Source organism: Falco cherrug, chromosome 14 (assembly GCF_023634085.1).
Source record: "Falco cherrug isolate bFalChe1 chromosome 14, bFalChe1.pri, whole genome shotgun sequence".
Lineage (NCBI taxonomy): Eukaryota > Metazoa > Chordata > Aves > Falconiformes > Falconidae > Falco > Falco cherrug.
The window spans coordinates 6,868,066-6,890,323 of NC_073710.1; the positions used below are offsets into that span (position 1 = coordinate 6,868,066).

At 41.4% G+C, this 22,258-nt stretch overlaps 2 protein-coding genes across 3 annotated transcripts in view; one reads left to right on the forward strand and one right to left on the reverse strand.

The window, feature by feature from the left end:
• Positions 1–2,760, reverse strand: part of CYLD (CYLD lysine 63 deubiquitinase) — a 29,547-nt gene extending 26,787 nt beyond the window's left edge. Inside the window, exon 1 of one of the 2 annotated variants that reach the window (XM_055726367.1) lies at positions 2,602–2,760. The gene's annotated coding sequence lies outside the window, so the exon portion shown is untranslated. The remainder of the gene's footprint in view (positions 1–2,601) is intronic. The other variant, XM_055726368.1, reaches the window with a different exon arrangement.
• Positions 2,761–8,178: 5,418 nt separating this feature from the next.
• SNX20 (sorting nexin 20) lies at positions 8,179–19,793 on the forward strand. Its single transcript, XM_005444602.4, has 4 exons — positions 8,179–8,318; positions 10,407–10,584; positions 12,232–12,383; positions 14,947–19,793. The coding sequence occupies exons 2-4, from the start codon at positions 10,419–10,421 to the stop codon at positions 15,613–15,615; spliced, it is 987 nt and encodes a 328-aa protein (XP_005444659.1). The 5' UTR covers positions 8,179–8,318; positions 10,407–10,418; the 3' UTR covers positions 15,616–19,793.
• Positions 19,794–22,258: the final 2,465 nt, after the last annotated feature.

A 22,258-nucleotide genomic window follows, 5' to 3' on the forward strand; every position in this document is an offset into this window, starting at 1 on the left:
ATATTTGATTAACAAAAAAGTCTGATATCGGTACCGGACTAAAATAGTAATGTTTTGCACAGGAACTGATGAAGAACAGAACAGGATCTTCCCTCCCCCCCTACTGCAAAGGAAACATGATTAAATGTCCATTCGTTTTTATAAGTCTACTCAGATATTAAAATAGAGTCCTGTCTAGTTTCCTCCCCTTACTTTTCCCAGAAACCGGGAAAAAGAATAGATACTATCTTGTTCTTCGTAGTTCCATTTTATGTTCTCAGCTTTCAAAGGCTGATGCACTTAACTTTCCTTTTTGTAAGCCATTCCACAAAGTTAGTCAACCCCCAGTATGCTGCAAATAAGTACCTCTGACATTACACGGATCATGACCTTTCCTATTTCACTTAGAGAAATAACTGATTAATTTTACTAAGTATGTACGGAAACAACACATTAACAGAGAAGTCTGTTCAAGAGCTTAAAAAGAATACATTTTAATTTTTATAAAAATATTATTTATCATATACTTTTTTTTAATGAGTATACCCTGCTTGCAGGTCCATTGCTGCAACATTACATAGTCTTCATATGTTTTGTAGTAAAGAATCCCATATGAAAACAGGTAAACATCTGCATTTAGATTAAATAACGGTAACTTTATATGGTGCATGGTCAGCCTTTCCAAGTTCTGGTCATCCACAGAGATGTTATTAAGCCACTGAATACAGTACTGAAAGGTCTGCCATTATGAAAAAGTTCATTCTCACTATGTAAGATGCCTAACTTTAAAAACTTATCTACCACCACCACCCCCTGCCAAAGAAAATATACAGCTCTAAAGACCAATCTCCTTCTTTTAGGATAACAAAAGTAAAAAATTTGTATTTTAAAAGCATGAAGCAGCTTTCTAAAAAGGACGTTAAGTTCTGGCAAGATACTAGAAATACATGCACACAAAACACTGATTTTAAGATTATTTTTTTTTTACAGCCATTTTCCATGGAATTGGTTATTCTATAAGTAAAGTACACTTGCTGAGCAAACTGCACACACAGATCAGACTAAGACCAGAATAAACAGTTAGACCTCAGTATGAATAAACTTGGGAACCAAACAAATTATGCTTAGCAAAGAGTCATCATTATACTGCACAAGATACCAGCAACTATAAAACTTTGTGCATACTGGAGAGTACTTGGCCATCACCATGGATGTTTAAGTGGCAGTGCCTGTTCAACCGCATTCTTCTACTCTACCTAGTACCTGATTTATTTTGATGCTCAAAGGGTTTTGGGAAGCAACAGGCAAAAAACAGTTATGCCTGCAACACTACATACTTTAGGGGGAAAAAAACCCACTTCAGAGCTAGGCCACAGAAGCTACCTAATGCCAAAGCTTCCCTAATCTCTTTTCCCCTGTCTTGAGCTACTGTTGTCACTACAGAGACATCTCATCATAAAACCAGTTTGCCCTGAAATAGGAGAACTTTGCTTCTGCCCTGCAAGTGGCCTTAGATGAACCATACAGAGCTGTTTGAATCAGCTATCACGTTACAGCGCAAACACACAAGTCAGTAGCTCTGATTCAGGGTATGAAATAGCGGCTAAAATACGTGGTACAGTTCCATACGGATCTTTCACTTTAAATACCAAGTCTTAAACAGCTGAGATGCAAAGTTATGCTCTTCAACAGTCCAAAAATCATTTCTAAGGGAAGGTTAAAACTAAGAGCATGTAAATTTAGTTGCAGGTCAATGTACACACAATTACATCACTGCAATACAAGCCATGAGTGCAAAAAATAGAAACTGTTTCTTCAGAACAGTGGTTGCAAAGCTGTCTGACAGAAGTAAGTTCATACTAGTAACATGACTTCTAAAACAAATTGTTACTGAAAAACTCAATTATCAAGTTTGGTTAGGTGTTATGGATTTTATATAAATGCTATAGTACAAAAATCGTTATCAACGATGCGAAGACAGATGCCGGAGCGTTACTAGGTTTGGCAGGCAGGCCCGGCCCGCGGCCCCCCCTGCTGCCAGCCCCCCCCCCCCCAGGGCACGCGTGTGCGGACTGCGGGAAAGCCGAGCCCATGTATCCGCTCAGCAGCGGGGCGTGCGCCGGTGGGAGCCCGCACCGCACCCGGCCGAGCGGGACGCGCCGCAGCGAGCCAGGCAGGTGCGAGCGGCGGGGCCCGTGCGGGGCTGCTCCCGAGCGGAGCCCCCACGCCCCCGCTGAGCGCTCAGCGCCTCCGCAGGCGGCGGCGGGAGGGCACGGCACCGAAGCCCAGAGGCACCTCCTCAGCCAGCGCGCCGGGCCGGGCCGCTCGGGGCTCACCACCGGGCAGGCAGAGCTGGGCCCAAGCCCGGCGCCCCCGCGCAGCCCCAAGGGCACCCACCGCCACCCCCGGCCCAGCCCCGCCGCCGCGAGGCCACCGCGGCCCGGCCCCGGCGCCGCTCGGCGGCCGGGCCCGCAGCCATCGCCGCGCCTACAGCCATGGAAACAGCGAGGAGAGCGGCGCGGGGCGGCGGGGCCAGGCCGGGCCGCCGCCTCAGCCCTCCCTGGCGGCGCCGGGCAGCGTCCCGCCGCAGCGCCCGGCCCCTACGGCCCCGAGCTCGCTCACCTCCTCATCCCCAGCCCCGAGCCGCGGCGCCCGCGGGACCTTCCCGGCGCGGCTCACAGCCCCGCGGCGCCCGGCGCGGCGGCCCGGCCCGCTCCGCGCTCCCCCATCGGCGTCACAGCATCCCGACGCTCCGGCCGGCGAAACGCTCCCTGCTGCCCGGGCGCGCCCGCCCTCTCGTCCCCCAGCCTCTCTCGCAGCCAATCAGAACGCGCCGGCGCCTCCGCTTCGCGGCGCTATTGGCAAAGAGCGCCGCCAGGTGACGAGGTGATTCGGGGGTTTCCATTCCATCAAGATTGTATGAGCCGCAGAGGAGGGGGCGGGGAGGTCAGAGGGGCGGGTGGCGGCGCCATCCCCGTCGAGGGCGCTGATTGGCCTCCCGGAACGCAAAAGGCGGGACGTCGGGAACTACGGCGGCGCGAGCGTGCGCCCCGCTGGCGGCGGAGGCCGGGCTGCGGGTCGTGTCCCCCGCCAGCGGTGGCGAGGTGCTGCTCCCGCCCCGGCCGGCAACGCCGCGGGGCCCGGTTGTCCCCGGGAAGCTGCGGAGCGGAGCGCCGGTAGCTGCGGGGAGCGGGCCCGCCGCCGCGCCCTGTGTCTCCCGGGGGCGCTACAGGTGTCCGGGCCGAGGCGGGTGCGGTGGCTGCCGGGGGGCGGCTCAGGAGGGGCGGGCTTGGCCTACCCCCAGCGTGCAGGTCTGAAACGTGGTCACTCTGGAGCTGCGAGTATAGCTGCGGAAAACTAGATCTAACAAAAGCCAAAGGCAGCTCTGCCGTAACGGACCTGTGGTTGCCGCCCCAATGCCGATCTGTTCTGCCCACCCAGCACCACCGGCGGGTTACATACAGCGAGCGCACTCGGGAATAGGAAAGAGATGCTCAACAGGGCGCTTATGCTTAAAGGCTCTATGCACGCATCCAGCGTTTCCAGAAGACAGCATTCATTTTCAGATATTTTTTTTTTGTGTAGTATTCTACACTGGTGCTCTGAATTGCATTTTGAAGGCACTTCTGAAATTTTGTACTGATAGAAATTGACTTCCTACAAAGAAGCATCTGTGAAAAAAATTGTGTACCTAAGGTGGTTACAATAATGTTGAGACACAAACACTTTCCTAGTTTCTTAGCATCCTTAACACTCTTTAATAATGTGTTTTTATGTAACTTGGTAACGTGCAGTTCAACATCAGCTAAAGTAAAGGCTGTTCCAGTTAACCCTGTTCCCTATAGAACTCCAGAGTCTAGGCTAGAGACAGTAAACAGATCCCGTGCAGCTCTGGGTCGGGGCCAGAGCGCTCACCCCTGAGCTCTGCAGCAATGATCATCACTACCGCAGCTTTTGGTAGGAAGATGGGAAGGCACGACGCAGGCCTGTGATAGTGTGGGTACACGTGCGATGGGAACGACGCAGTCTTAGTGTCAGAAACCAGCTGGAGTTTGTTGGAAACTCTTAAGGAAACAATGAGTTTCCATCTACTATGGAACAAATGCTCCCACTAATCATTTTATTCAGCCACTTAAGAGCAAAATTGCATTTTAAAGTAATATTTAAGTTTTAAAGACTAGATGGTGAAAAAACTAAGATGTATGCATAACATTTCTTCATCTTGCAGAAGGGCACATAGTAAACCCAAGTTATGCTCTGCTAATCCTCAAGGTGGCTATCTATACACAGCAGCTGCATTTCCCTCCATTTGTAGAGCTGCCTTTTATGCTCCTACAAAACACATCAGTGTGTCTACCATAAGACCCTATTATCCCCAATTTCATTATGCTTACATTTTGGGTATAAATAAATTACATATGGAATATGACTATAGGTACTAGCCTAAATACACCACAGTTATACTTGAGAAGAAAAGGCGACAGACGCATCATAAGGATAAAATACCAAAATACTAGATAGGAATCACTACATGTGGTATACCTAATAACTCAAACCCAAACATTTAAAAATATTTCTCTAGTCCATGTAATTATGTACTTAACCCTCTATGATTTCAGGAGGAAAAATGACCGGCGCAGACCACTTAGAAAGTCTGTCATTCTACAGACAGAATAGTGCTTGTGAAATCTAACCCAAGTTAATATCCTATTGACCCACTGGGCTTGCATTACAGCGCTGTGTCACTGACAGACCACAGATGAAAGGCAGGCCAAGGCTATTGTTTATTCTAACGCTCCTTCATACTCCTTTAGAACTATAAAGGAGTTGTAAAGCGATAATGATAACAGGGCTTTGGTGGTGTAAAATGGACCTGTTATGTTTCTTTCATGTTGAAAACCCTGTCAGTAACACCAGCAGGAGATATTTGCCATTAAACTGCAAATTATTTCTTTAAACCACACTCCTGTTACGAGTGACATGTTTTGTAATAATGAAGTATGGTAAACAAATTCCACTTTCAAATGACACAACACTACAAGTTAACATTCTATAAATAGCATGGAACAGAATTTGGTTCTGTGCCAGGATAGAAGTATGGTACTCGTTTATCACAGCATCACCCCAAAAGTGCAGAATATTCATGCAGAACAGCTGATTTTTTCTGCTGCTTAAAATATGGAAGTGGTAGGTATTTATCCAGCTGCATTAAAAAAGAGAGGGAGGGTTCTTGTACAAGCATCAAAGACAACATTACAGCACTTCCTATGTATTAGTTATGTGGTAAAAGGGGACTTGGGTAAATATGTTGGATATTTCTGTCTCCTCTAGTTTTTTCTCATTATCTACAGTTCTAATGAATGATTTGGTAAAATAAATAAGATTTAGTTACTTAGTTTGGGGCCTGAGAGGGAAAAGCAGCACAGAGGCTCTGAGGTTGCCTGCAGCTGTATTTCTTAGGATAGAAGCTGAAGAGTGTTTTGTGATAGGGATATTACAGCCACATTCTTTAACAAGAATAAGACCTCACTGTGCCTATAATAAAATGCCAATAAAATCTGGCAGTAAACTGCATTCTGTATATAACATTGGTTTATCTCACAATTTTTCAAGCTGATACCGGCTTTGTATTCTGTGGTTAACTATTGTGTCTGTCTGGGTTTATGTAATCTATCTAATTGGGAAAATGTGAACTGCCCAAATCAGGGTACAAATCAAAGCAGGATGTTTGACACTATTGCAGCAGTCCCTTCTGGTTCTTTAACTATCAAAAACACAAACAGAGTCTTTCAATACATCCTTAACATGGCATTGCAAGGCAAGCTTATCTGGTGGCTGGTTACCAAGTTTTGGACATGAACTTTCAAGTTAGTCTTCCTAAAACAAGTTCTTTCATCTTAAATCAGTATGGAGGACTTAACTCCTATGACAACCACTTTTATGCACTGCAGCGTTGATGGTTTTAACCCGGCCTTGCTCCTATGTGATTGCTGACCACTCTTTCCATATCCCTTGGTAGATGCATTTTAACACTGTGTTCTTTATGTATGCCCAAGTCAGTGCTTTCAGAGAATACAAACTCTGAGTGAGCCAGTGCATGAGGATCCCTTTCCCATCACTGACTGTGACCGAACATGCTTTTCCATTAAAATGTACCACAGTTTTATGCATAGTCAGACAAATCGATAAGCGCACTTGCCCACCTCTCAGAATAGTGTGCTGCCATTGCGAAAATTCCCCTTTTCCACTGCTTAACCCTTTACACAGTATTGGACTGTTGGATGTGGAGCTGGGAATATAAAGATACTAGTTATGCATTCTGCTAGCAAACAGTACTGTATGCTGTAAACATTTAAGAAAGTAAACTGCTGCCAGAGAAACAACACTGGGTCCGGTGAAGGGCCGGGGGCTGTTTGAACCAAACCTGAACTCATGGGAGCAGGGGGAGGAGGAGCAGCCTGCTAAACCCACTGTGGATGTCACAGCTCCTGGGCACAAGGAACGTGTTCAGGAACCAGCTGTGACCATAACAGCTGGCTCTACTGAGGCAAACAGAATTCTTGCAGAACACCCCTGATTAATAAATAATTTCATATCAGTCAGCCATGCTCATAATAGCAGGCTTTACTTTCTTTTAATCATCCAGGTTAATTTGACTAGGACTATTATTCTGAAATAATTGAAACCAGAGGTCATGCTTAATATACTGAAAAATACACTTTCCTCTTTTCTTTTAGCTTCATCATGAGCAGGACAATAGCACTAAGCATCACAAAAAAATACACTGCTTTTTGGCAACACATAAATTAACAGATTCAGAATTTAAAGCTTAGATACATCTTTGAACTGTCAGTGTGAGTGAAATGCACTGAAATCCCCCTTGGTTTTTGCTCACCATTGTAACCAAACCCATAAATCTAACTTTAAAGGAATAAGACTTGAGCCAGAAACCCATGCCTTGTCTACACTTAAAAGGGTTGGCTGGTATAGCTACACCTTAGAGCTGTATTGGCAAGCACAGATTTCTTTTCTGGTGCAACTTAAATCACTTTCCGCATGGAACATGCTAAACTGGCTAAAGGACTGCCAATATAACGGCATCTACGCTAAGGCTTTTGCCAGTATGGTTGTAGCTGCATGGGAGTGATTTTTCATCATTTTGACAGCTATTTTGGCAAAACTCTTACATTTAGACTGAGTCCAAGTTAAAGTTGGCATTGTTTTACGTTGCAAATAAAGCAGAAGAGAAGCATTGCCAGTTTATGGCCCTGGCTTTACATTATTTGAAATTGTTTGTTCTAAAGGAATGTGTGGGGCAGGATCCATGTGGTCCTTTGGATGTTTGCCTCCCACATTTGTACTGCATTAAAATCACTTGGTTTTTCAGTGAGTGAGCTTTGGCAACAGGGAAACTTACATTACTAAAAAAAGATAGCATCCGTTTTATTTACCCCAGAAATAGCTATCCTGGTGCTTTAAAGCAAATCTCCAAAGTGAAGTGAACTGCAAAAGGAAGCATCTGGGGCAAAGGACATGTGGATTAATGCATCATTCTTCTTCACTTTGTCCTCAGTTCAACAAAAAAATTAAGCACAGGATTAATTTTAGGCCCTCACATAAGCCCATTTCAAATTTAGTACTCACGTTGGATATGATAATGCTCAGTTTTGAACTTTAATTAACCAGATATTCAAAATTAATCATACATTTAAGCACTGTGCAGAGTCGGGATTTCTGTCAGAAGTACAAGTTTACACAGAGTGAGGCTATTTATTGTGGTACCAGCTGCATTTTCTTTTCTGAACTGGATGTTAAGTCTGTATTTTAGAGATGTCCCAAGGGGCATACTTTTCCACATAAGTACATTTACATATTTGGCTCTTTTTTTTCTGATCTCTCTTTTGCTATATGTGGGGGGGTTTGTTTCAGAAATCCATGCAAAGGAGTTTTCATTGGTTTTGTATTTACTGTTGAACTCTTTCCTCCGCCAGACTTTGTGTTTGCCCATGTAATCCTGACACAGGTCACAGACCTGCCCTGCTGCTGGAGCTGCGCTGGGGATGACGGGCCGTGCCCCGGCCGCGGCCAGCAGCAAGACGGTTCGGGGCAGATAGGAAATTTCATGCGTAATCAGCCAGCACTGAACCAGCGCGCCAATTGGACAAGGAAGTCTGATTTAATTGAGGCTTCTTCCTTCCTTTTTGTAAAACGCAGAATTGTGCCTGGTAGAAGGAAACACAGACATGCTTTTCCGCAATCAGAAAATGCGAAGCAGGCTTTTCCTGGCTTTGTACAGACTGCACATGCACTACAACTAAAAGCTCTTCAGCAGTTTCCAGGTGAGTGTTCCATCCACTGCAGTTTCTAGTGCTTCTTGCAGCTCAGCGAGGCAGCTGGAGCGGCATTTACCCTGGAACGGAACAGGATGTGTGCCTGTTCGGGGTAAAATTGTGTAATTTGTGGCAGGGCTTTTGTGTTGGTTTGGACTTTTTAATATGTAAAAATAAATAGTAGCTGAGTTAAAATCACTTACAGTGGGGTTTAGCTATGAAAATGAAACTGTTTATATAAAGTACAGATAGTTTTCAAAGCAGATACATTCAAGCCAGAAAACTCGTATATAATAAACCTTCACTTCTGCCTTCTTCTGTTTACAAGCGTGTTGTGTTTGTCTGGTAAATCATGTTTTAAAGTGGTATTTTTAGATATACACACATCCATATACATATTCTATGTAAAGTTATGCATATATGTATAGATTTTTTTAATATAAATACAATTTTGCTTATAAGGCTGTACCAACTTATAACCAAGAAAAAAGTTATCATTTAAGTTGGTTCACCCATTTTCCAAATCCTCATTTAGTCTACTATATTTGAGATTATCGTGACATTAAAAACAAATACTTGCAAGTTTATGCTGTTGGGATAAACTGCCCTGATTTTCCAAAGACCGAGCAGTTAGATAGTAAGTGACTACTCTCCGTGTTCAAAAAGCACATCTTGAGGAGGACTAGAAGAAGACTGAGAATTTCATCTCCTAGACTGAAGTCCAAAAATAAGGGCTTCCGTGATGCTTTTATTAAGGAGGATGACAACATGTATGTATTTGCTTATCTAAGCCAGGCAAAGGAAGGGTTTCTGTTAAAGGAAAGTAGTTTGCACTTCCATTATTTCCAGTGGGGAAAGTAATTGCTCTTCTTTTTAGAGCCTTGCAGTTTGCCAGAAATCAATAGGTCTGCTGAAGGAGTTGCCCCACCTCTGTGTCTAGCATTGCATAACTGTGTGGTAGACAAGTGGAGGCAAAACGATGTGTAGTAACAACTCTGTCCTAAACCCTCCCATTACTTAATAGCTGATGCTTGGGCATTATGTCTACATTTGTAGCAGGAAGGCTTCTGTTATTTTAAAAATAGGTTGTTCCGTTACTTGATTTTCACCCGCTGGCTGAATTGCGAGTGACATTTCTCTCATGCTAACAGAACACAGTACCCTGGCAAAGTTGTTGGGATGCTCTTAGAATTTTTTTCAACTGCTGCTACAGCACGATGATGTAACAGGTACGGTGGTGGGGTTTTTTTTTAAACTAAAAAAACCCCAACATCTTAGGGAGACATTTATGCAGCAGAATGACCAATCTGGTCTATGGAGCAGGAATGTATTGTGTCAGGCACTTTATCAGTACGTGGTAAAATCATAGTCCTAGCAGAACAGCATACAACAGATCTACTGCCAGCACAGTATATAGGTTAATAGGACAATCAAAGGGAGAATACTTCTGTATGATAATTAGAAAACTCAGTTCTCCTTCCACATAGCCATTGTCAGATTCAGTTGTTTTGTTCTCACAGTCCAGAGACAAGTCTCTGGAGAGAACTTGAAACTGAAATATGGCAAAAATACTATACTATTTTAAATATCACCCTATTTTGCCCTACAGGTTGTGATTAAGAACAGATGGCAAATTTTGGAGTCTTGAGAACAGTAAATTCTAGCAGTGTAAGAGAGCCAGACTGCTAGATATACTAATTATCTCCAAGATTTTAGTTCATCTGAACTTGTACTTGCAAGCTTGAGGGCAAAATACAAAGAGAAAAAAATCTCACCCACTGAAGTTTATGACAAAATTCTCATAGATAAGAATGGAGTTCCCCACCTAATCTTACTCAACAGAACTTCTTATGGGTTTCCTGTTTGATTTTAATCTGCCAAAAATATATCCAAACAGTTTCAGTGGTAACGGTAATAGGAGTGGTCCTTCACTGGTAGCTGTGTAGATATTTGTTTATTACTTTAGTTTTTATGAAACAATGGTTGCCCTCATACAAGTTCATAGAGAGCAATGAGTAAGTCAATAAAAAAGATTACCAGACTGGATCCTCTAAAGGCGTGCTACTAAGAAATGTCATATTTTTTGTAATCTTTTAGTGATAGCTTGCAATGGACCAAGACTTGCACTGCACAGCAGAAAAGGAACTGTTGGAAGCTGTAAGCAGGATTACTACGTTTTCTACCGCAAGTCCATCTGATGTAGAACAAAATCAACCCAAAGCTGAAATTTCATGTCAAGTGAGAAAAGAAAACCCAGAAAAAGATGACCTGCAAGGTTGATGCCATCCTTTAATTTTATTTTTCATGTAGCTATTTATGCCAGTAATCTTTTATATTAAAAACCTTTGCTTTATTTATTGCAGCAGTAGTCCAGATTTACACTGCTATACTCCACTGAAAATAAGCCTTGATTAAACTTGTAGTAATAATGTAGCAATAGTGAAAAGATGCACATCCTGATGTGCATGTATGCACACAGAGCTTTCCTTTTAAATCCCCTGCACCTAAAATGTATTCCAGATTTAATTCGTGCACCAGTGACCGAAACAGTGATCATCACATGGGCTGTTCCGGGAGTGCACTTTCTGTACATCACAAAATCTGAACTTCTTGGCAGCATCAGCAAGGACACCCAGACAGAAGCTAATCTCAAGGCAGAAGTCTCTCACATGCCTTATGAAGAGGCAGCATTGAACATTTACTATGCCCAAGATTGCTGTCATCTGTTATTAAATAAAATGTTATATATAATCCAAAATATATATAATCTCATCAAGATTTTCAGCCTTAAAAGTTGTCATAAACACCACATCTCTTAGGAAATACATGCTTTGTAGAGATTGAGCCAAACCCCAAGGCCTTGATAATTGAAACTGTATGGCCAAATGATTAAGAACATGTAAAAGTGAGGCCACTGAAGGAGCCAACGGTGCTTTTACAATTCTATTTCTGCAGCAAGCTGTTATCTTCCCATTCATTTGCTGTCATTCACCTCCATTGTCTGAATGTTAGATACAGTGCAGACCGACTTCAGCTGACTGCATTGACAGAGACATTATTGATTGGAAATCGGGACTGGTGTGCCCACTGAAATACAAATACTCCGTTTCTTTTATCTGCCTTGCTAGCCTCTACTCCACCTGATGAAAACTGTTGTCAATACATTTCAAAGACAAATCATCCTTTTGAAAAGCTACATCAAATGCCCCCATAAGCAAGCTCTTCAACCAGCTGTCCTAAATTTTTATATGTGCATGTATGTTTGTGTGTGTGTATGGCTGGGCGGGGAGAAAGAGGGAGGAAGGGAAGGAGGTATATAAAATATTTGTAGCTGAACTGTGGCATCGGTTCAGCTACAAAAGAAAAAGAGGATGTGAGAATTCCTTCTTTGGCTGAGCTGGTTATTAGAGTTTCTCCTTTAAGGTTAGAACAGTCATGTTTTCTCAGCTTTCACCTGTTACTGCACAAACCCAATATTTGAATAGGGTCAGTATTTGAATATAGGTCTGAATGTGCAGCTGCATTGTAGTATCTCCTCCTTTTAGCAACAAAGGAACCTAGAGAAACATCTGATTTAGAAGACTCTGTCAGCGTTTCTCAGGACTGTGTCTGGGATGGTGAAGCTTATCTCCTGCTCACACTGTGCCCAAGGTTACAACCTATACATACAATGCTTCTTGCCAGTATTTTTTCTAACTTTGTATTCGGCAGCCAATTTGGTGTCTTTCAAAACTTCAGACCAAAATAGCTTCCCAGAAAGAATCTGGACCTGTCTTTATTAGCAGTGAAATTACTTAGCAGTCTTGAGGTCTTGCTGTTACAGCAACAGAAATTCTAGGCTCTCCTTTCACAATAAATGCATAAGCGTTTTCTTTCCAAATGCAAAGGTTATAATCTGAAATGCTAAATATATTGTTTTTAGATTCCAATGCATCCTTAAGTCCCAACTCTTCGATGACCACTAAGGAGCTTCAGGAATATTGGAGGAATGAAAAACGCCAGTGCAGACAAGTCAAACTCCTTTTTGAAATCCCATCAACCAGAGTTGTAGAGCACCACTTATCTAAATATGTGGTAAGCTAAGAAATTAATATGTAAGGAGATCATTAATTTTTATTCACTCTACAGGGGTCTGCAGAGCACACAGCATGCCTCACTACATGAAAGCCTTACTGAGGACCAAGTTTTGCAAGCTATGATCGTACCGAGTAGAACCTTTCTCACTGATCATATGGGCATAGCTAGTGGAATCTGCCCCCCCCCCCAAAAAAATCTCTGACATCAGTTCACAAAATCTGCAGCAGTGGAAAAGTGTATCAAATAAATTAGTAGCTTGAGTAAGTAGAGGCTTGTCAGCATTAAGGAAATTCACGCAAGTATGAAAAAGATCAATATAGTTACATTTCCATGGAGCTTGCCTGCTGCAGCAGCTGCATTGCATTTGTGTAATTTCCACATCAGAAATTTATGTTAGCACAAGTGCAAAATTCTTCGATGTTGAAAAAGTCTAAGATATCCTCCAACTAGATCACTTGGGATTGTTCCCCTTCCCTACCTAGAGCTCCTTTAGATGACGTATTTCTGTCATATTTTTGAGGTGAAACGTGAGTATGAGGGACAGGAACAACAGAACAGTGTGGATTTTTTTATCTTACAGTACTGACGCTTGGTTTCTATTTCTGATTCTGCTCCTGACCTTCAGGAGAACTGATCTGGAGGAAGTCTCTTTCAGTACCCCAGTGAAATTCAGATAGGGATGTTCTCCTTGTTTGCACCAGCCTTTCAGATCTGTAACTGAAAAATGCCAAGAATCATGCTAGCGTTGCTGATACTGGGTGATGGAGCTTGGTAGATTTTGAAGCGGGTAAATGTCCTGGAGACTGTCCCAAGATCTTGTTGTGTGCTTTACACACCTGCTTCAATGCTGCCATTCTTGCATGCACTCAATAGTATCCAGCTTGTTGAACAGTTTAAAATTATTGTAGTATAACTGTATGAGAACAAGAGTATCATTCAGCATATGTGCAAGTAGTTAAACTTGGCCATAAATTACATGCCTGGACAAAAAGATTTATGTTACAACAAAATTGAACCAATTTGAATGATAGTAATTAAATGGTATTTCTTCCCTTTTTCATGCACACTGCACAAGTAAAAAGCCAAGTACTTGTAAATTATTCACTTAGCTGCCCTTGATAAAATGATAGCTTAAAAAATTGCTCTTACGATTGTTTTGGATATGCATCAGGCTTATACACACTTTTCAGCAGGGAGTAGGACAAAGTATAGAAAAATGTCACAGTGCTTACAAATGAAAAGAGATCAGAGAAGTCAGCTCAACTTTAGAAAGCTTTCAAGGAGTGCCTGCAAAGATCATTCATGAAGATTAAAAGAGAGAATTTCTCTTTAAGGAAAAACAAGGAGGAGAATCAGACAGACATTAGTGCTAGTACTGGTTTGCACCCTTCAACAGCAGCAAAGAAAAAACTGGCATGAGTAAAACTGCTCCAGCTCCTGTGTAATTCAGTGGGAACAGTGTGAAGTTGAATATGAACATGGTCATCGCCCAAAAGCCAGCAAGGTCAACAGTCTGTGTCCTTAGCTAAGTGTATGATGACACAGTTAAGCTGGCCTCAGTAGAGCTCCACTGATTTACGCACATTAGGGATTTGGCCCTTCCTCAACAACATTGTGCTTGGATCAGGACTAGAAGAGAGTCTATTTGTACAACACGTAACGCACAGTTTTATTTTGCAGCTATTTTTCTAATAACATATTTATTATAGTCATTTTGAGGCTAGTGAAGAGCTGAGGAAGACATGCTCTTGAGTGCTGTTAATGTGGGACAGCATTCCTGTTAGCTGTTAGTGAAGGATTTTGGATAGCAAACAGATTGTTGTAGAAATGTCACATTTTTTGCATTATTTATATGCCAAGTAAGTTCGAATAACAGGACGACGATTTAGAGGGGAGAAAGGGCTTTGGAGTTGCTCCATCTTATTTTTGCACACACCAAATATTATTGCCGAATACTCCTCCTTTCACAGCGTTATAACACCCCCAAATCCCTAGAAACGTCTGATACAAACAACATTTTTGAGTATTATGACCAATGTAAAATAGATTACTTTCAATATTAAGTCTGGGAAATCGATTCAGTTCACTGAAGATGATTGATTGCAGCAGCCATGGCTGTTATAAACAAAGTACAGCTACAGAAATGCTTTGTAAGTGATTTTACTTGCTTCAGTCTGCTGCTAGTTCACCGTTCCCAGCACCTCGCAGGATGGGATCTGTTAGCATATTGTTTCTCTGCAACTTATTTGCATGCTAAAGCTAAGTCTGGTGACAAAAGTACAGAACAGCAGGAGGTGGGAATTATTAATTTGATGGGTTCAGATTTCAAAGGTCGGGCAGCTACACTGAGCATGCACCAGAAGCCCACGCAGGGACTGATTTAGCAGACTACTATAAACCATAGAAGTATACAAGGTTACACACATAAAATTGGAGGACAGTTTCAGCTGGTGGAATATACAAGCACAAAGACTTTTCAAGGCAATAATGGACAAACTCTGACTGCACTGGGGCTAGAGTGATTGTTCTCATGCTTGCTTTTCTGTTTTATTGTGTTTAGATGTATAAAATCATCATTTTGCAAACAGGGAGTTTTGACAGCAACAAGTCTGTAATTGAACGGCGTTATTCAGATTTTGAGAAACTTCACAGAAATCTGCTGGAGGAGTTTAGTGAAGAAATGGAAGATGTGACCTTTCCCAAAAAAACTCTGACAGGGAACTTCACAGAAGAAATAATCAATGAGAGAAAATTAGCCTTCAAGGACTACCTGAGACTTCTATATTCTATGAAATATATCCGAAGATCAAAAAAATTTATTGACTTTTTAACAAGGCCGGAGCTCCAGGAAGCATATGGTTGCCTGCGGGGTGGCCAGTACACCAAAGCTTTGGAAATCCTTTCAGAAGTCATTGGTCTGCAGGAAAGGCTGACGAGAGGCAACCCTGTCTCAGTTGTCCCTACTCTCTGTGCTATCGTGGTGTGCCACAAGGACCTGGAAAACCCCGCAAGCGCCTTTGAATATGGAGAAAAAGCTCTATCACGCCTTCATATGCATACCAGCCACAGGTATTATATTCCACTGTTAGAAACAATGATCACTTTGGCATATGAACTTGGCAAGGATTTTCTGTCTTTGCAAGAAAAACTGGAAGAATGGAAGACAAAAAAAGATCCCATACGGGTTTTTACCCTGAAAGAACTTGCAGTTCAGGAGTACGTGCACTGAACAGAAGAAACAATTTCATTAAAGAGCAAAGCTGTCAGCAACTTTTCCCGAACACAAACTTTTGAAAGAGTAAGAACCGGAAATTATCTGTTTGGCTAACATAACTTTATATTAATAGAAAAAAGTTAAATATCTTCCATGTTCAAAAGGAACATTAACATTTATGTTGGAAAATATAATGTATTTACTCTACAGATATGAGGTGCACCTAAGCTTATTAAGGTTTTTGGAAAGAAATTTTCAACAAAGTCATTTATGACTTACTTATTTTGAACATAGCCTATTTCGTGTGACAAGTCAGAATAGGAAAATGCAACAAATAAAGCACTTAACCTGCAGAATCAGAGGCATTGCTTGTTGATGTGGAAACTATTTCCTTTAAAGAGGAGAAATATCTACTCAATTGATGCAGTCTAAAGGATGGATCTTCAGACACTGAATGTAGTTATTTACTCCTCCAGCTGAAGCCTGGTCAAACCGCACTTTGTCATTTCTGAGAATGATGGGATTGATCCTGCTCCCACTGAAGTCAATGGCTGTGGGCAGGAGGACCCGGGAGGAAGGTTTACAATCAACTTTGCCAGGAACAAAAAATACAAGCAACAATCATTCCATCAGAGATGAGGGAACATGCTTTATTTCCCTTTTGCAGTTAATACAGTTTTATGATTTGCGTTGAAGGCATATTGTTGTTTGGGGTGATCTTTAAGTACAGCTCTGACCAGGGTAGAAAATTCATACCATGTGTACTACATACATAATGGAAAGGAACCACAGAAGGGTGCTGTTGGGGAGAACATCTGGCTAATATAATGCTAGCATTTAATTCTGATTATCAAGCCATGGGACAAATGGTTAACAGACAGTCTGTATTAAACACATGCTTCCCTGTTGCCTTTCAGAGATTTATTTAAATTGGGCATTGCCTTGGCTTTGCAGCCTGGGCACCATGCAAATACCGTCTTGGTGGTACTGCGATACAACAGCTAATTCTTTCAGGGATCCAACTCACATATACAAATGCTAAGCTTGTCTTGGCCCCAACACTCCTGTGAAAGGTTCCCAAGAGCTGAAAAAGTCTCTATTTACCTGCTTCTACAATTTCCCTCAACTCTATTATCTCTCCCATACACTTATTCTAATATATAATAATCTGGTAAATTAATTCTCATAAATATTGTAATTAACATGTCATGCTAGCATGGATGATTATTCTCTGCTGAATATAGTCCACTGAGTACTTTCAGGCCTGAGTTCAAATACTGCATGCACCACAATGACACTGTTTATAAATTAGGAATAACTGTATTAATTTACCTCCCTGGTATATAAAAGTATCAGCTAACTGAAAGCGCACTGCACCTGAAAAACACTGCTGTGCATTGTTACAAGAAGGACGGCTTAGAAAAAATACAGAATAATAGGAACGTCTAGGATGGAAAGTTAATATTTTAAGTAGCTATTAATAGCTAGGCATTAAACTCATATGTGGATTATTTGTTATTTGACAATTATTATTTTTTCTAGTTATACCGGAAGTAAGAGAATTAAGAGTAATTTACTAGCAGACTTCAGGACTAATGTGCTCGCAACATACTACATTGCAGGACAGTCAAAAGTATCAAAGGTAACACCACCTTAGAGGATCACGTCTGAATCAGTAACAAAGTGGCAAAGCAGAAAGCATGTCTGGGGTTTGCAGCACTCAGACATGGCAGACGGGAAGCACGGCCATCACGCTGCTCTATCCCCACAGCAGTTTGTGCTGAAAGACCAAAAAAATAAGTGAAAATTTCCCTGCTTTTGCTCCCTCCCACCGTTGTGTGCAGTATCCCAGGCACAGCTGCCTCTGATTCTCCTCAGGTTTCTATGGGACTTTACGTGAGTAGCTAATTGTGTCCACAGACCCTCACCTTACAGATGACTACAAGATCAGAGGGTCCATAAGTACATGGTGTCTAGCAAGGACAAGTACCAGGAAAGCAGCACATCAGAGAGATCTTACTTAACCTTTACTTGTAATGCTATAACTTTCCATCTCTGAAGGATTAACTGATCCAAAGCTAACCAATTTTTGTTGGCATGTCAGTGCACATTAGGAATATGAGGAGGTGCAATCTGGCTAAGAGAAAAATTTACATAATTCAAAAGGCACTAAAATACACAGTGCCAAAACCCCCACTGTTTCATTGGTGTAAGCCAAATTTCCTCTGAGAATGCTTTTCCATGTAATCTGCTAGCAGAGTTTTATCAGCAAAATGGTCCTAGAATAGGTCACTTTGTCCCTATCCACCAGAAGGCAGAGGTCAGGCTCCTTGTATTAGGGGAAGAACGAACTAAATAAATACAAGTGTGAAGAAAGAACAATGTGTCTGTTGGATAATTCCCCCACACCGAACTTCTTTAAGGGAGAGCCTTCTCGGTGGGGCATCTGTGGCAATCATCAGCCATGTCTTCAGAGCCACCCAGGAAGAACACGCTATCTGCCTTACTCAAAGGGCTGATTTCAGTTTCTGCTGCATTCAGACTTCCAGTCAAGCCACTTCACGTACAAATCCGCGGAGCCTACAGCACATGTCAAAGGGTCAAGTGTAGTGTTCATAAAAAAGTTCCTGATGTCATTAATATTAGAATACAACAAAATTAAAACCTCCCCTGCCCCAAGCAAACCATGTATGTACTCCCTTCCTACACATGAGGAGCCCATGATCTTCAGATTTATTAATCTCTTCAGAGATGACATTGGAAATCCTTGGAAAGAGAAAGCTAGTACGGTGATGACCATGAGTAGGGACCCACGGGGCCTGGATTTCACCTGGAGCTCTGCCAGACTTGGTCTGAACTTTGCAGAAGTATCTTAATTTCTGTGCCCCTATTTCCTCACCCAGTACTTTCCCAGTAAAACTTCTGCATCCAGATTTTCAGTAATCACCAAACAGAAAAGCTGTGAATTTTGAACAAATTAACTCCAGCATTTAACTTCAAAATGTGCATTGGGATGGAGGCAATTTTGAACTATAGAAGCCTATTTAATTTATTGAAGATACCTTGGAATGGAAGAGAATTTAGAGGCAGTAAGCACCAAACCTTTGTCCTTATTGTTAATTGCATGGTTTCTTACTAATGCAGTCCTATTTTAAAATCAGGTGTTACTTTTCTTACACACTAGAGAAGTTACAAAATTATCTATTTATTGCATTGGACTGTAGTGAGACCATGCTGGCTCATCAGCTCCATAGGCAATCAGCCAGTTCTGATTTCTTAGCTATGTACTCTCCAGAGACTGGCTGGACCTGCCAAAAGAATTCTGCTTTCTCACATTTCAAAAGTCAACCTCTGCATATTCTTTTTCACTTGATTTTTACAGCAAAGTGAGTATTCAGCAGTTACCTGTTGTTAAACTACAAGGTAATGGCATTCCTGCTCCCATACTGACCCTACTGTCTTCCACTTGGAATGACAGCTGGCAACGACTGGGTTCCCTCTGCCTGTACGTGCAACTTTATCTTTCACAGTTAAAAATGTGTAGCTGGATAGGACAGATTTCCCTATCAGAGAAGATTGATCTCTTTCCCCCTTAACGTTGCCCGGTGCAGGGATACAGTAGTGGCTACAGAGCCCCCATTAATTAATTGAATCTGTCCTGGCTTTTTCGTAAGATGTATAAAAATGGGTGATCTCCACCAGCCACCACATCTTGTTTTTCCTCTGAACGGTGTATTAAAGAATGGCTCAAAAAGGAAATTGCTAACATTTTAATCCATGTCTATCTGTCTTGCTTATCTATTGCCCTTTCTTAACTCTTGTTAAGAAGCCATTGGAGAAACAATGACTAAAATCCTTGTGCACTCTCCATGGGGTTTGTGTGCTGTCCCCAGAGTGCACAACCCACCTTTCCAGGTGTCGGGCCGGCAAAAGTGAATAGCACTGCATCAGTGAACCTATCTTAGAAGAGGAGAGCTCTGGCACTACCACATATGGAAGAATGGAACATAAATTAAGCAGGTGGTTCCTGCTTCCAGACAGCCATTTTACTTCCAGTCTACATTGCTGTACAATATTTGAGTGATAAAAGCCTGTTTTATACATAAATTCATTTTATCCATTTCCTGTCTTCCAAAACAATGTGTGCTTTTTGCAAAGAATTTCTTCAGTTTAATAAATGGAAATGAGCAGTTGCTGGCATTTGTCCTGTTTGCATTATTAACATTCATCAGCCATTCTCTGTACCTGGAAGGCAGCTGGAGTCAACAGACAGAATGTCTGGAGACCCAAGCTCTGCTGTTGGCAACATCACAAGCCCACTGAGCGACCTTGATCGAGTCAGCTCAAATCTCAGCTTGCTTTTGAATACCAATATTGCTTTGCCCTCTTCTATAAAGCGATGCTGTACTGATATTTTATCAGTACATTCCAATGTATCATTTTCTCCATTTTACAGCTGGGGGAATTGCAGTACAAATAAGAGAAGTGACTTTTCCCCAAAGTCTAATACAGTGGTCTGGAGACCACACTAACCATCTGGAGAAATACTTAAGCTGGCATCACAGCTTTGCAAAATACATACATGGCATGGCTGCATGTGCGTAAGTATATCTTCCATGAACAAGCACAACACAGCTTAATTTTTGCCTGACATTATACACCTGAGACAATTGCATGTGATTCTATGGAAGAGAAAACAGTTGAGTAAGTCTGACTAATTAACATATTTGAAGAACTAATAAGTGGTTGAATAGGGAGAATATTTTAACCACTCCTCTAGAAAAATAACAAAGCAGAAGGTCTTGCATAGGAGATTTTTAGAATATATTAAAAAATCTCCAGGTTTCAATATCATTTTCCACAAGAAGGAACAGAAAAATATTTTCAAATACATTTTTCCAGTTCTAAGAATTTCTTAGAACTCCAGTATTTCCACTGCTCTTGTAGTCTAAACAAGAAGAATCACACAACCACTACAGAGTACCATATATGTCAGCAATCTGCTATCACCCACTTTTCTCAACAACAACACATAACGCATTGGAGCTTTTCAGTGTGATCTTACTCTTCACATTATCATTAACACCTCTGAAGTATACCTACAATAGATAGCATCCAGTTATAAATTCACATGTAATTTTTTTCTGGGGAAAAAAAACTGTTAAAAAAGAAAATACTGTCCAACCAACATCTGCCTAGCATGTCTAACAAACCACAGGCTGCATACATACAAACTGGAAGAAAATTTAAATAAAATCTGGGCATATCATCTCCACTAGTCCATGGAGAGTTGTATTACGATCTATTGAGCTTTGCCCCATTTCCATATCAATTATTATATCATTTGGGGCATTAAGTAGATAATACTGTTTACACAACTTTCTAAAATAACTAAAGAAGCCCATGAGGATGCCTAGTTACTTATGAAACATATGCAGACAAGATGCTCTCTGTGCAATGCAGCATCTTGTTTACAGGGAATCCTGTGATCTTTATCACACACTTGTTATTAACTCCTGTTATCTGCTGCATCACTGGAGGATAATATTTGCTTTCCTGAATCTTAATAAGGCTAAATACATTTATTGAATTCAACAGATTTGTACAAGCAGCATGGGAGTCGAGTTCAGGACACAAGATGAAATCTAGGTTTTGTGGCTCAGACAGCAGCTGAGCAAATCAAATCAAGAATGTTTATTTTCTGATTAGATCAAAGGCAGGAGCAAGATGTGTTGAAAAACTAAACACAGTTGTAATGGCATAAAATACTGAATGTCAACTCCCATCTGGATGTGGTGAGAACCCCAAAGAACCAACCTATTTACACTGAGATCACATTACAACATATGTTCATCACACTTTGTGAGTACATATTTGCTTTATATACAGATACACAAAACACTAATTTTCATGTCAGACCAGTGAGAGTAGAGAGTAACTATGCTGAAATAAATTAAGTTATAATGTAATTGAAAGCAGAATAAGGTCTAATGTCTATATAAACATGTGCACACTGTACCCTATGGATGGGTGGACAGATGGATTGAAGTGTGGACAGAGCAACCAAATTTGAATGTTTTGATGCTTAATAAATGTTTACCAGGAGTTTTAAGAAATTCAGATCAACGTTACTTTTACAAGTACTACATGATTATATATACATACCTAGTTTAAACGTACTACCTTCTTTTATTAGAAATAGGAATACATCTGTAAGTCTGTGATTATTCAGGCAAGAAAAGTACTAAAGAGAAACAGACAGGATGGATTTCATATACTAATCTCTCTAAACTGCCATAATTTAAATATTGTTTCATTCCATACAGTGCTAGAGTAGACTTTAGCTGTAATAAGCGAAAAGAAATCTTCATTACTGAAAATACAGGATTTAAATCCTAATATTTTTCTTCGTTATTAGCATTTCTAACAGATTTGCCGCCACCCTGACACCGGGCTGCAGTGCCACTAGATGGCGCTGCAGCATTTGCAGGCGCTCAGGTCCCCCACAAGCTGAGGTGAATGGGAAATAAACTTTTTTTTTAACAACTTGAAAATTTTTTTTTTTTTAAAAATCTACACTAAAGCCTAACATTTAAATTTTAATATGACTACACTAAATATATCTCTCAAGTCCATTGTGAGTTCAGACTGTAGCGCC